The sequence below is a fragment of the Leptonychotes weddellii genome, chromosome 8 (genome assembly GCF_054177405.1).
Source record: "Leptonychotes weddellii isolate Sample4059 chromosome 8, ASM5417740v2, whole genome shotgun sequence".
Lineage (NCBI taxonomy): Eukaryota > Metazoa > Chordata > Mammalia > Carnivora > Phocidae > Leptonychotes > Leptonychotes weddellii.
Window position 1 is genome coordinate 50927189 of NC_138376.1, and position 13824 is coordinate 50941012.

The following is a 13824-nucleotide window of genomic DNA, read 5'->3' on the forward strand; positions in this document are numbered from 1 at the left end:
CGGGGGGAGGGTCCCAGGCACCAGGGAGAGTAGAGTCAAGAGAGGTCATAGGTGGAGAGAAGTCTATTAGAGACACTGGTGGATAAGGGTGCGGGGTGGCATCTTTTTTAAGAGGCATGGTTCATAAACATAATACAATGATATCTCTTAAACCCATTCCCAAATTCCTGCTTCTGCACACAGCATATCCCGATTCCTTCATACTTAACTAATTTCATTTCAGATAGAAAATGTTGAAGATTGCTCAATGGTTCTTGTGTCTCTATACTAAATTAAGGTTGCTAAAGGTGAATGATTTTGAGATGGATGTTTATACTTAGAAAAAAAAAATGTACACAATGGAACACGAAAGGCAGTAATTGTCCCCAGGAACTATAGATCTATAATCACAGCATTTCTCCAGGTCGTGGTTGAGGTTTATTGTCAGCAGTGAGGAAAACAAGTCCTCCTTCATGAGCTGAGACACTAACCTGCGCCAAATCCACTGAGCAGTGATAGACGTCAGACGTGAGTTGTTTAGCAAGAAAATATTGTTTTCCAAGCAGTGCAAAAATTATGCTGAGTGCTTGCAAGCACTGACACAGTGTTTACAAGGTTTATGAGTCCTTTTCGTGTTTGCTCTGGGGACAGTGGTGACTAAAACACAATGACACAGTGCCATGCTAGTAATTTTGAAGAAATAGTCTACACTGTCATTTCGCATTATCCAGCTTGTTTGAGAACTTTATCATGATGTGCACATTGCAGAAAGACTCATGGGCATATGACTGCACACCACACAGTTTTTACAGTGATACGTGAAGGTAACCAAAGGTTTTTACCTGATTTACCAGATAGGAAGAACAATATTTCTGAGCTACTTCAGTAAGGTACAGATGTCAGCAATAAACCCACATGTGTATTCTAAGAACATTATATGATGAAAAGAAGAGTGACTTCACATTGCAAAGGAGGCAATATTTCATCATCTAAAAATCTCATTCAGCTTATAGTTGCCAAGCCTTTTAATTCCCTCATCACAAATATCTACTTAGAATATCAGCATTAAAAATCTTGCAAGTATTCAATTCTTTGTAGACCAAAATTAGATAAAAGTTAAAGGGAAATTGAATAATTTAGGGCTACGTTATTCTCTAGCTATAGCTATCTTGTGGTCTTCTGCATTATCTAACAAAATTGTTCTAAGCAAATAGACACATGATGCATTTTTGATTGACAATTAAGGATGAACAGTTGCGGGTTTTAAGCAAGATACATAATATATTTATGCAATTTTCAGAAGATATCAACAGTGTAGGTGTTAAAGAGGAGAAAAGTATCCTATCTCTAAATAAGCCTCTCTTTTTCTTCAGAAATAAGCTTTGGAGATAGCGCTAGGCTATGTTAAAAATATTCAGGTTTTAAAGTAACAGATATTTTGGTGGCTTATTATCAAATTTTTGTTGCTTACATGAAGAAAAATATTTGGCACAAAAATTTATTTCCATCAGAACTTTTCCATACTTGCTAATTGGACTGGTAACTGTCAAAAACATGATTTAAGGGTAATTAAATCATATAATAAATGCTTCTGCTAAAATATCTGTAAGTATATGTTTTCTGTTTTAATAGGGAGTAAAAATATGAATATTGGCCCTGTTATTCATTTTCAATGATTAGTTCAAATTGAATAGTTTTATGGCTGATAAATTAATAGCAGAGTGTCATCACTCTCATTCCAAAACTGAAATGAAAAACCACATATCCATTATTTTTGCATTGACCTTAATACACTGCTGTAAGTACACAGAGCAGATGTCAGTTATAGGGCAAGTCTCTTTCAGCATTTCTCAAAGGAAGTTTTTACTGAAAGACCAAGAGAACCTTGTTTAAAAGGCTTTTGCGGGGCGCCTGGGTGGCTCAGTTGGTTAAGCGACTGCCTTCGGCTCAGGTCATGATCCTGGAGTCCCGGGATCGAGTCCCGCATCGGGCTCCCTGCTCAGCGGGGGGTCTGCTTCCCCCTCTGCCCTCTTCCCTCTCGTGCTCTCTGTCTCTCATTCTCTCTCTCTCTCAAATAAATAAATAATAATAAAAAAAAAATCTTTAAAAGGCTTTTGCAAATCTCAAGGACCACATCATAAGAAGGCCTCACCGGGTTCAGAGGAACTCTTTTTGACCTTCTGACTGCATATCGCGTAACACACCAGCAATAGGTCTATTTCATATTACCTGTGATCACACTGTGCTAACATTAACCACAGTCCAAGAGAGTAGGAACATCTTCCCATATCCTCAGTGTCTCCTGTGAACAGACGTTCCATAAAAATACACCAAAGCAAATGGTCTAGATCGCTACCTATAAAATACTGGGTAATTACTCCTATCAAACTACCTGATAATCCCATAGGAGATTTTAGGAATACAGTTTTACCTCTACTGCTTTTTTCACTTTAAAATATTTTTCACAATAACCCAAGATGATTTGTATGGATTTTTCTTTATTAAAAATGTATAAGCAGCGTAAGAAATATTTCCTTCGATTTAGAGAGAGACTGGATACAAATATACATATTTTTATTTCTGTGTATTTTTGACATGCAGTAACATAATTTGGTCATTTGTAGTCTTTAATGATTTTTCCAATGTGAATTCAAAAGCCTTTTCCTATATTTACTTTTGCAATCTTACTGTGAAGGAGGTAGGTGTACACAGGGGAGGAATATAGCCTTGCAGTTAAAGAAGGAGAAAAGAAATAGTATAACTGGCATTTCAAATGTGATGTGTATGGGGCTTGATTTATTCTAAATGTGCCTTTGCTTTTAGTGGATCCAATTTTAAAACCAAATCATTTCAAGTCAGAAGGGAAGGGAGAAATGATCACTTTGGTTCTGCCAACTCAATTATATTCCACATTAAAAAAAAAAAAGCAAATTGAGTATTTGCATAACAATTTGTTGTGACCTCCAGATTGATATCTCAATATTTAAATGTCATAAAATTTGTATTCTTGAAAATACAGTTTCATCTTCTGGAGCAATTCTGTCTGTTGAATTGCTTTAGTAGATGCCTCTGACAAAAGAGAAAACAAAAAGAGGGAATAAGAAGAAAAAAAATTAAACCAAATGATTTATCACACATTAATTTCAGCAACAAAACATAGATCTTGGAAGCTAATATGTGTAATACCTAATAAGACAAAATCTAATAAATATAGATGCTTCCTTCATTTATTCATCATTCCTTGATTAGAATTCATTTGCATTAAGCACATAACGACATCTACTATTTACTATTCTCCACATTGCTATGGAAATTCAAACTACACAAGTTATGAAACCTTTGAAATAGTTACTGTTGCTAGGAAACCGCTTTCTTGGTGCCTGCACATTCTTCTCATCTCTCCTGTCTCTGGCTGTGCCTGGCTCTAAGACAGTCTTACAGCTTAATGTCAGAGGGGGAAAATAACAAGATTGTGATACAAAATAAGCTACAATAAAACCCTTTCACTAAATGGAAGGAAAGAGGCAAGTGCTTAAATAGATGACTTTGTTGTGTCAGTATGTGAGGGTCCTGCGGCTGCTCTGTAGGGGCAGGAAGAAGGGCCAAGCTCCCCTTTTCTCTTTCCCCAGCACAGGCAGGAGGTCTAGGCTGCACCAGATGAGGTCCCAGACTCTTCATCCAAACCCAGGAAGCAATTTTGTAACAAAGCGCTTGAAATAAACATAAACAGTTTTCTCTTTCTTTCATTCTTTCCCCCCTTCTCTCTTCCTCTCATTCCCCTCTACCTTTTTTTTCCCTTACAGTTTCCAATTTGGTCTTATTTCCGTAAAGAATACAGACAAACAAAATGATTTACAAGCACATGACTGTGAATGTATAAAACAGACAAGCATCCATACGGATCTCATCTAAAACCAATATTCTTCCCCAATCATTAAAAAAATAAATGAAGCCAATAGCGGTGAAATAACTAGAGAGCAATTTGAAAAGAGGTCATACTGCATATAATATAGTTCAGATGGAGAGTTGCATGTATCTCCAAGCCTGACTGTTTACAGGGAAATTAGGTATGACTCATTATTACGGAAGCGCTTAAGGAAGCGCTTATCTGTGCACTCCCTTAATGAGGGAGGGCGAGAGTTTCAGTTAGTCTTTGGAAATGAGGGAGTGGGTGATAGGAGACTTCAGAACGCAATGGGTCCTGAGCGGAGAAACGGGGTCAGAAGATTAAAGAAGTGGAAGTTTTGAATAAGGGAAGATGGAGAGAGATTACTAGGCATGTGGTTTCCATGGAATGGAGCCTATGGTGAATATAGAGTAGTCTTCTCTGGGACCATCCGGGGTACATGGAGGCATAAAGCAAGTGCTGTGATCCTAGACACTAGAGTGGTTTCAAAAAAAAAAAAAAAAGATTATAACTGTAACCCCAAGAGAAAGACAGTACTGACAACATTTGAGTGCATAGCATTGATTAAGTGGTGTTTTTGAAGCATTCTCATTGGGGTGTTCAGTGGTCATGGTAAGAGGCCACTGTATGTCATGTCATGAAGAAGTTCAATAGATTTCATAGAGTTAGTGAATGGTCCAGGGTAGGAGGGTCAGGGTACCACTGATTCTGAGATTCTCAGCTTGCTCAGAAGGACAAAGATTTAAGGGAGAAGGGAGTGGGTTGCTAAGAGCCTTCTCTTTGTCAGGCCAAATTGAAGGTTCAAGAAGAAATACATTTAAAGATCATTTTGTGTGTTGTGTTTGTTTTCTGGGAATGGGAGAATGGCTGAAGGTACTGCAATGAAGCTGGATTTTATCAGAACAGAGAATGGAAAAGCACAAAGACTGCCTTTAAATAGGAACATGGATGTGACATAAGCAAGGATCGTATGCTTCTCTTCCTATATACTTATTCCTAGAAATCACCAACCTCCCTTATTCCATTTTTTATAAATCGTACCTCTCCCTCCAGATTAGGCTTTCCTGACCTGAGCACAATTACAATTATATTATGAATATTTTCATCAGCCTTAATCAGCATCTGTGAACAAATTGAGACACAGAGTTCATGGCAGAGATTGGCAAACTCAATCCAACCATGGCTTGCTTTACCTAAAATTCTTCTGAGTATCTGGTCAAAAGGATAGGCAAATCCCACTTCCCACTCCTTCCGGTTCCCTGGGATCCCACCTTGCAACATTGTTACACTGGTGGCAGAAAGTTGAATATGTCTAGAATAGAGGTTTAAAATAAATATAAGAATAGAGGTCATGAATTAGGTTTTTATTTCTTGCCTTGAAGTGGATGGCTTGAGGCTAAAATGAAGTATCTTCTGTGCAGGCCTAAGCGGGGGTGTCTGACCTAGAACTTCTCTTCCTCCTTTTCTCATTTGCATGCTAAAGAAATGGTATTACATTTTTTCAGATCATATATGTGAAATGTCCTCTAGGGAAGCTTACTGTTACCCCCCCAAACTGATACAAAGCAAGGTAGAAAGCTACAACAATTTTGAGAGTGATAGGTTCTTTAGATGTTAAAAGATTCCAGTAGAGGGGCGCCTGGGTGGCTCAGTTGGTTAAGCGACTGCCTTCGGCTCAGGTCATGATCCCAGGGTCCTGGGATCGAGTCCCACATCGGACTCCCGGCTCAGCAGGAAGCCTGCTTCTCCCTCTCCCACTCCCCCTGCTTGTGTTCCTGCTCTCGCTGTCTCTGTCTCTGTCAAATAAATAAATAAAATCTTTAAAAAAAAAAAAAAAAAGATTCCAGTAGAAAGTCATTAGGACTGAAATGTAGGAATAAAGTCCATATTTTTCCTTCCATGTCAAGCAAAGGACAAACCATTTTTATTTCCTTTGCTATCAGAGAAGTCATGTAATACTTTTGTAATGTGAAGTCATTCATATTATTTATGTCCATTGGCATAACACACATGAAACTGAGAATAATCTTACTGGTTCATTTAATGATTAAATTATATGGAATTTAATATGATTAAAAAGAGCTGAGTCATTTATTTAATATGAATCGATAGAAACAATAGTAGACATTAGATCCAGGACAAAAAAGAGAATGCATAAGAAATTCCCTCACCAAGCTAACAATCTCAAATAATTATAAGAATGCAACTTAATTTCTTTGCTTGTCTTCACATGATCCTCTGGAATAGAAAATCAAGAATAACTGCAGGTAGAACTGTTGTCTTAAAAGGTAAAGATTTGGGGTCTTAGCTGCTTGGTAGCTAAATACAGAGCCCATTTCCAGCAGTGCCGCTCTTGCCCGTGAGGTTTCTCTCCATTGCAGAGCTGCCAAACATTGCTCAGTGCTCTTCCCCAGCAATCTCTAAATCTGGCCCCAGCTATCACAGTGACACTGTGAGCTGCCTTCAGAGTGAGGACCAGCCGAGAAGCTCTGGGCTTGCTGCTCCTGAGAGGAACCAGATCCCTCTCGTGTGGGGGGAGACTGAAGTAAGACACACCCCTGCAAACTTGTTTGAATTCATTCCTCACCCAGGAAACCATCCACAATAAAAGGGTGTATGGCTTTGCAGGGGTTTTTAGAGCAGCCCCCAGCAGGAACTAGACAGGATAACTTTGGTGGTGCCCCTGATGGATACTTTGAGAAGACAGCCTTGATAGGTTATTCTTTTTACCTCATCTTATTTTTGAAGATGTCTCTTGACATTCTTTTTTTCATTTCACAAAAGGACATCAGATTTCCTTAAAGTGCCCTAAATATTCCAAGGCTGTTTACATACCTGTTCTTTGCTACTCCCCCAGTACTTTTTAACCCTCTGTCAATTAAGGTTAAAGACCTATTGGGAGAGTATTTTAAAAAGAGGACGTTTTGGAGGCTAGATTTTAATTGTGCCGTAATATGTCAAACATTTAATTATTCAAGACAAGTTTAAAAATTGTATTCTACTGGTCTTGCGTAAGTTTTAAAAAATGATAATATTGCAAGAACTTGGAGTTATATAAAATTTTTTTTAATTAAATTGTTACCTAAAATGAGTGGCTTATTCCCCACAAGTAGTAAGTCGGGTGAAGGAGTTTAAATGATAAATATATGGACCTTCTAACAATTGTTTTTCTTCAATCTTAACCACAAGGCAAGAAATACCAAAACTATTATTGTCCTGCGCTATAAATATGACAATTGGCACAGAAGATTTTAATATCGGGATGGAATAGCCAAATATAGATCTGTCTTTGTTTTTTTATGCTTTCTTCTTGTCTAGATTAAGGTCCTTGTAGACTTGCTTTTTAAAAAATTCCAGTTGTTCTCCATTAGTACAATCTCCATGAGTACAATTGATTCACCAAAGATAAAAGTCTTTTTGTTTACTTGATAGAAAATTCAATTAATTATCAAAATGTTTCCAAATAGCTACAGATATATTTTCCAGGTACTGTCTCTCCTGAAACCCTTTTTTCTGTGATGAGGAATATGCATTATGAAATCTAGCCTAATCATTCCTGCCTGACAGTGTTGGACAAATATTTAAGGCTAACTCATCTAGATTGCCTGAATGCATTTTTAAGATTTTGTAAAAATCAAACAGAGCATTTGGAATCAAGCAGAATTTCTCCTGCAAAGCTTTCTGAATTAGAAGTAACAGAAGCACTGAAAGTGTCAGAGAATCTAGCACTTAAATTATGGCATTTATATGACCATTAAAATGACTTTGAATTTACTGGAGAATTTTTGTGCTTTTCTGTTTTATGTTTCTTCCAAATAGCATTGACTATTGACAAAGCTGATTGACAAAGCATTGACTGATTCTCCAGGGTAGAAATGCCCTTAATCCATTGTCATGTTTGAGAATTTGGTAATTTAAAGGATTGATTTTGTGTGTGTATGTTATAAAAAAAGAGATTTCTTTTATATCTCCTTCAAGTGATCAGATAGTGGATTTTGAAGAGCAACTTAGCAGAAGTTGCTTTTCCATATTTCATTTCCACATATCATTCATTCCATATTTCATTCATTCATACTTCATTCCATATTTCATTGTCAGACAAAAATATCTTTGACAGCTAGACTCTGAAGGTCTGAAAATAGAGTGGTTAGTGTGGACCAGTTAAATTAATGTTTGGTATTACCAAGTGCCACTTTCATGTGTTATATATGCTAGTATTTAGAAATAGATTTGAAAAAAAATTTCTTGTGACAAGCTCCTGGAAGGCCATATTTCTAACATATGATTTATCTACCTTTATAAATTGTACTACTTGAACAGTTGCTCTGGGGCACAAACAGAAAATTAGCACATACCTGTTTTTCTGAGGTTGGTTCTTTGGATTTTTTTTTTCTTTGTCCTGAAAACAGATATTGTTTTTCCCCAGTGCAAATTTCTATGTAGTAAACAGTGATCATCTGGCAAACACTAGACTCATTACCAATTTTTGATTATTATTGTGTCACTCTATGACTTAAAGCTATTACTTCTTTTTTTTTTTTTTTTTTTAAGATTTTATTTATTTATTTGACAGAGAGAGACACAGCGAGAGAGGGAACACAAGCAGGGGGTAGTGAGAGAGGGAGAAGCAGGCTTCCCGCCGAGCAGGGAGCCCGATGTGGGGCTCGATCCCAGGACCCTGGGATCATGACCCGAGCCAAAGCAGACGCTTAAAGACTGAGCCACCCAGGCGCCCCTGCAGTTGTTTTTTTTTTAAAGATTTACTTGACAGAGACACAGCGAGAGAGAGAGGGAACACAAGCAGGGGGAGTGGGAGAGGGAGAAGCAGGTTCCCCACTGAGCAGGGAGCCCGATGAGGGGCTCGATCCCAGGACCCTGGATCATGACCCAAGCCGAAGGCAGTCGCTTAACCAACTGAGCCACCCAGGCACCCAAAGCTATTACTTCTTAACCTAAAAAGGAGGATCCTGAAAGCATTTGCATTTAAAGAATCTAACATTTCCCATGTCCTGTCTCCTTCAAGGGAGAAGCTGGGTGATTTAGTTCTAAATATGTATCCAGTTCTTCGGGAAAAGATGATGAGACTAGATTTCCCTTCGCCTGTATTTGTACTGAGGTGTTTGAAGGAGGAAAGAAGAAATCACCTTGCTCATTGATAGCAGACAACTCCTCACTCTTTTTTTCCCAGTAAATCTCAGATTTAGATATATTAGAATTAGAGGATAGAAAAGAAGTCAGAGAGCACTGAGTCCATTCCCCACTCCCTAAATTCACAGCCATAGTGGCTGCATCACCAGGATTCTAACCTGAGGTGGAGAAAAGGAAGTAGACAAAGGTCTCCTTATTGTACTGGTTGGCCAGGACTCTGTGGCGGTAACTAAACCCTTTGTCACTTCCCAAATCTCACAGTGATGACTTAGGACATGGGTGAGAGGAGCAGAAAACAACAGGCTCAGTTTTCTTCCGGCCAATACGTATACTATACACATTGCACAGCAGAACAGTGACAGGATATTTCATGTGAGTGCTTTTCAGAAGTAAAGATCATTCATTACGTGTTTACTTTGGTCCTCTGTGTGATGGCGCTTTGGTAAAATAGGGGATATGCAACATCATCTCTGCTTGGTTTTTTAATCCAATAAAACAGATTATAATAAACTAGATGGTGAATATCAATCCTGTGAAGTCAAAAACAACAAAATACGAAAATGACCTTGCCATTGACTGGATAAGAAGCTACTTGTATTAATGTCTATCAATAGCTTGTTAGGAGCCTAATGAGCCACAGGAAGTGGGAAGGACATGTTAATGGGAAGGCATCATGTGAGCAGAATAACTATCAATTGATTTATGTGTTTGTTATTCATCGATTCATGTTTACTCGTTTAATAAAGGATTTAATGTTCTTCACATTTCCTTGTGATATATGTTTCTTTACTCAGAATCCAATTGTAAATGTGTATTAAGGAAATTTGGCTTTGCAAAGTGATCTTTTTTTTCTTCTTCTTCTTTTAAGACAACCAGAAAGAGTTGTTTTTGTTACCTTTTTTGTTTCATTGTGTTTTGTTTTTACACCAAGGCACATGGTACTTGAATGGAGACAAGAAATAGTTGTCCCTAAATGATCCCAAATCAATTCCAGTCAAAAGATCATTGAGTAATCTCATTTTTGCAATGTTTAAAGCTATTATGAAAATTATGCCATATCAAATAGGAAATCCCTCTTGAAAGACATGCACATTGGTTATAACAGTGAAAAATAAATCTGCCCTCTGGCAAGAATTACTGGTTTTTCAGCCAGACGCAGCCCTGGTGAAAACTGAGGAGTTCCCAGCACTTCCCCCAATAGATTATGGCAAGTGATAGATGTCCTTGGCATAAAGTCCAGGGATACTGGTATATGTATTAAGAAGTAAGCAAAATGGGTATTAGATATAAAACAATGATAGTTATCATTTCTCAGTTGATTGCCAATATAGAGAGTATCTGGTCATTACCAAGAGAGAAGAAAATTAATGGGTTTCTCCCCCCTATAGGTTCAGGATGCATTTAGATGCCGATTGAGAAACTGTCAGGATCCGATCAATGCTGATTCTTCAAGTTCTTTTCCTAATGGGCATGCTCAAATAATGGTGAGCTTTTATTTTCCTTCTGACCCTTGATTAAGTAATGATTTGTGATGGGAGTAAACAAAATATTCTTACTACTAAAATAGTATCCAAGTCCCATTTTGAGTGACTTTGGCTTTAGTTCATGAACAGATTTAGAACTACCAGATAACCGTTCTGTTTGAATTGTTTGGGAGTCCCAGATCTGTTATGGGCCCCCTGGTGTGTTGAGTGTGTTTCTACGCAACACCAGAGTATTTTCACCCCTGCACAGAATGAGGGATAACAATTTGTCCACAGGAACCTGTTTGTTTACAGACCAGAACACTATGGACCTGTTCTTCTGGTCGTAAAGCATGGTTCTCAGCCTTATCTGTGCATTAGAATCCACACTCCAGACCAGTGAAATCGGAAAGTCTGGGGTGGGACCCCAGGTATTGGTGGTTCCAATATGCAGCCTAAGATTAGAACCACTGCCCTAAGGCAGAAGGGCATGGTCACAATTCCAATAAAAGCTCAGTCATTGTACATGAGCTCTGACTGGTGAGATTAAGTGGTCCTTTAGGCATAAGCACTTTGGTGTCTTTTAGAAATGAGATAAGATTTAAACTGATTCATTGAAAGCGGGACTTAAATAGAGATTGCTTTTACCATATACTCAATTTATTATGAATGTTTTTGGATTAGACAACATAAAATAGTCAAAACAATATACTAATAACTAAGACTTGAGAAGGAATTATCAATTCTGTATTAAAACAAACAGATGAGGGGTGCCTGGGTGGCTCCGTCGTTAGGCGTCTGCCTTCGGCTCAGATCGTGGTCCCGGGGTCCTGGGATCGAGCCCCATATTGGGCTCCCTGCTCAGTGGGAAGCCTGCTTCTCCCTCTCCCATTCCCCCTGCTTGTGTTCCCTCTCTCGCTGTGTCTCTGTCAGGTAAATAAATCTTTAAAAAAAAAATTAAAAAAAAACAGATGAATACTGAAATTTCTAATTTAAAACATTAGAATAAATTTTAAAAATTCTAAATAATATCATCCAGTATATGACTGGAAGAACTTGATTAAGATGGGCTAATTTAATTTTTCCACTTAAAAAAATTAACTGATCTGTTTAAAAGTATGGGGATGAAAGTGAACTCTAGCAGGTTGTAGACCAGATTAGTATTGTTTAATCTTCGATTATAATTCCTAGATCTAAAAGGCTTTTGTCAGTTTGAATGAAAATGGATCATTTGAAGAGCCTGGTCTGACTGTTAAGGGTTTGACAAACCTGTATTATAAAATACTACATTATACTACCTTATAAACAATATATTCAAAGTGAATAAAAATACAAATAACAGAGACATTTAAGTATGTTCATAATAATGCACATTCTTTTTTAGTGTGGTTTAAGGAATTGCCTTGAAACTCTATTCTTTTATATATGGTGTCAGTCTCCTGACTGAAGATGACAGTGGGTATTGTATTGCTTTATTAAAATTGTATGCCACTTTTCCACTGCTTTAATTCAACATTTGGTCTCTAAGAAATAGGCTTGAAAATAATTTGATTACTCCTCAAGAAACTTCTTTTGCACAAAACAATAATCTAGTACTGCCTAGTCAGATATCTGTAAACTTTAATCTAGTTAGTGAAAGTCACTCGAGGTCTTCATTAAATGATGATTCTGTACCTTATTATTTGTTGTTACAGACAGACTTTGAAAAGGATGTAGACATTGCTTGTCGATCAGGTAAGAATATTTGGATTTTGAAAATATCATTAGGGAAGTGAAATCACTTTTATGATTTTGATTTTAATGAAAATGCCACAGCTTACACATCACATATTCATGTGGATGAATAAATAGAATATTTCAAAGGGAAGCACTGTAATAGCAAAATGTGGTGGAGGGGGAGGGCGGGGGGTGAAGGGAGAATGAGGATTGACAGAGAAACTAAGAATGGTTCATAAGAAGCACAGTGACAACAGAAAAGCATGGACTACGAGACCTAAGACTTCCATTCCACTGCTTCCTGGTTGTCAGGTCTAAGGCCAGTTTGGCCTCTTTGTGCCTCACTTCCATCATTTGTGGAATATGGGTTGTTGCAAGGATGAAACACAGTGTGTATCATAGTTGCTGCTGTTGCTACGTGCTTAGTGGGGCCCAGAAGAAACCGTGCGGTGCTCTCTGCATTAGAGAGCTAGGGTCCCACGGACGGTGTCCCCAGTGGGTATCCTCAGCCTGGGGCTGAACTCTCACCAGGAGTAGATGACTCAGGAGTTTCAAAGGAAACTACATGTTTCATTTTTTGGATAATTCCAGTTGTTGCAAATGTTTCTTTATATTGGGGATATATAATATACCTTATTTTACCTTATATTCATTGACTTTAGTGCTGCCTTCTAAAATAAGAGTGGCTGTCTACTTCATCTAAATATCCAGATGTTTGGAAGCAAATCCTATTAGTCCAGTCCAAGCCCTTTTTCTCCAGGCTAAACTAACCATGGTTCCTCATTCATTCCTCATAACATCCTCCCCGGCAGGCACGGTGCCCACATAGCCTCCAGTCTGTCAAGAGTTTTTAAATTATATTGCCCGAACGTACACACTTATTCAGCATTTCTCACAGTCGGCACTTTACTTATATTAATGTTATCTACATTTGCATTTCATTTCATAGCAACTGGTACATTACTACTAGCTGTCAACTTGTTGTCATCTAAAATCCCTAAGACCTCTTGTAGTAGTTGTCAGGACTTTACCAGTAGAGGATTAGGTAAAGGCTCTAGGTTTTTTCCTTGAAGAAAAATCTGGCCTTGCATTTATCTCTCTTTGTGATTTTGCTAGTTTCAGGTTAGCCTTCTATCCATTTGAAATTTTTTGGCCATTGAAAGATTGATGAGAATACCTTCTAAATATTCATTCAAACTGTCAGTCAAGGAATTGGATGGGAAGAGAATGAGGATAGAACCCTGCTGTGTTCAGTAGGACACCTCCCACCCACCCCACATGGACTCCCTTTAAGTATATATACTTTTCAGAATCAACTCATGACCATTAAACATCTTTGCAGGTTGTGAGATTACAGAGTTGTCATAATCACAAGAATATGAGAGACTAAGTTCATATTCTCATTTCTGAATTCAGTGAAAATACTCATAGCAGAGCAGTAGAATAACTATCATAACTTGGCAACCCACCCACAGTGGGCCTGGGGTAGGGGATTAGGAATCACTCTTTCTTGTTTAATATCTAACAAAATATTGCTAAGAAACAGCCTCAGTAGTGTTTGGTTTCCAAAGTCTACCATTTCTGTTTTTGGACAACTGATCAAACATTTTC

At 37.9% G+C, this 13824-nt stretch overlaps 1 protein-coding gene across 5 annotated transcripts in view; it reads left to right on the forward strand.

Annotated features, from left to right (window-relative positions):
* Positions 1 to 13824, forward strand: part of ADGRB3 (adhesion G protein-coupled receptor B3) — a 700248-nt gene that overhangs the window by 647601 nt on the left and 38823 nt on the right. For all 5 annotated transcript variants that reach the window (XM_081828473.1, XM_081828476.1, XM_081828477.1 and 2 more), the window contains 2 exons: positions 10423 to 10518; positions 12192 to 12231. In XM_081828473.1, the coding sequence (XP_081684599.1) occupies positions 10423 to 10518; positions 12192 to 12231 (136 nt within the window). The remainder of the gene's footprint in view (positions 1 to 10422; positions 10519 to 12191; positions 12232 to 13824) is intronic.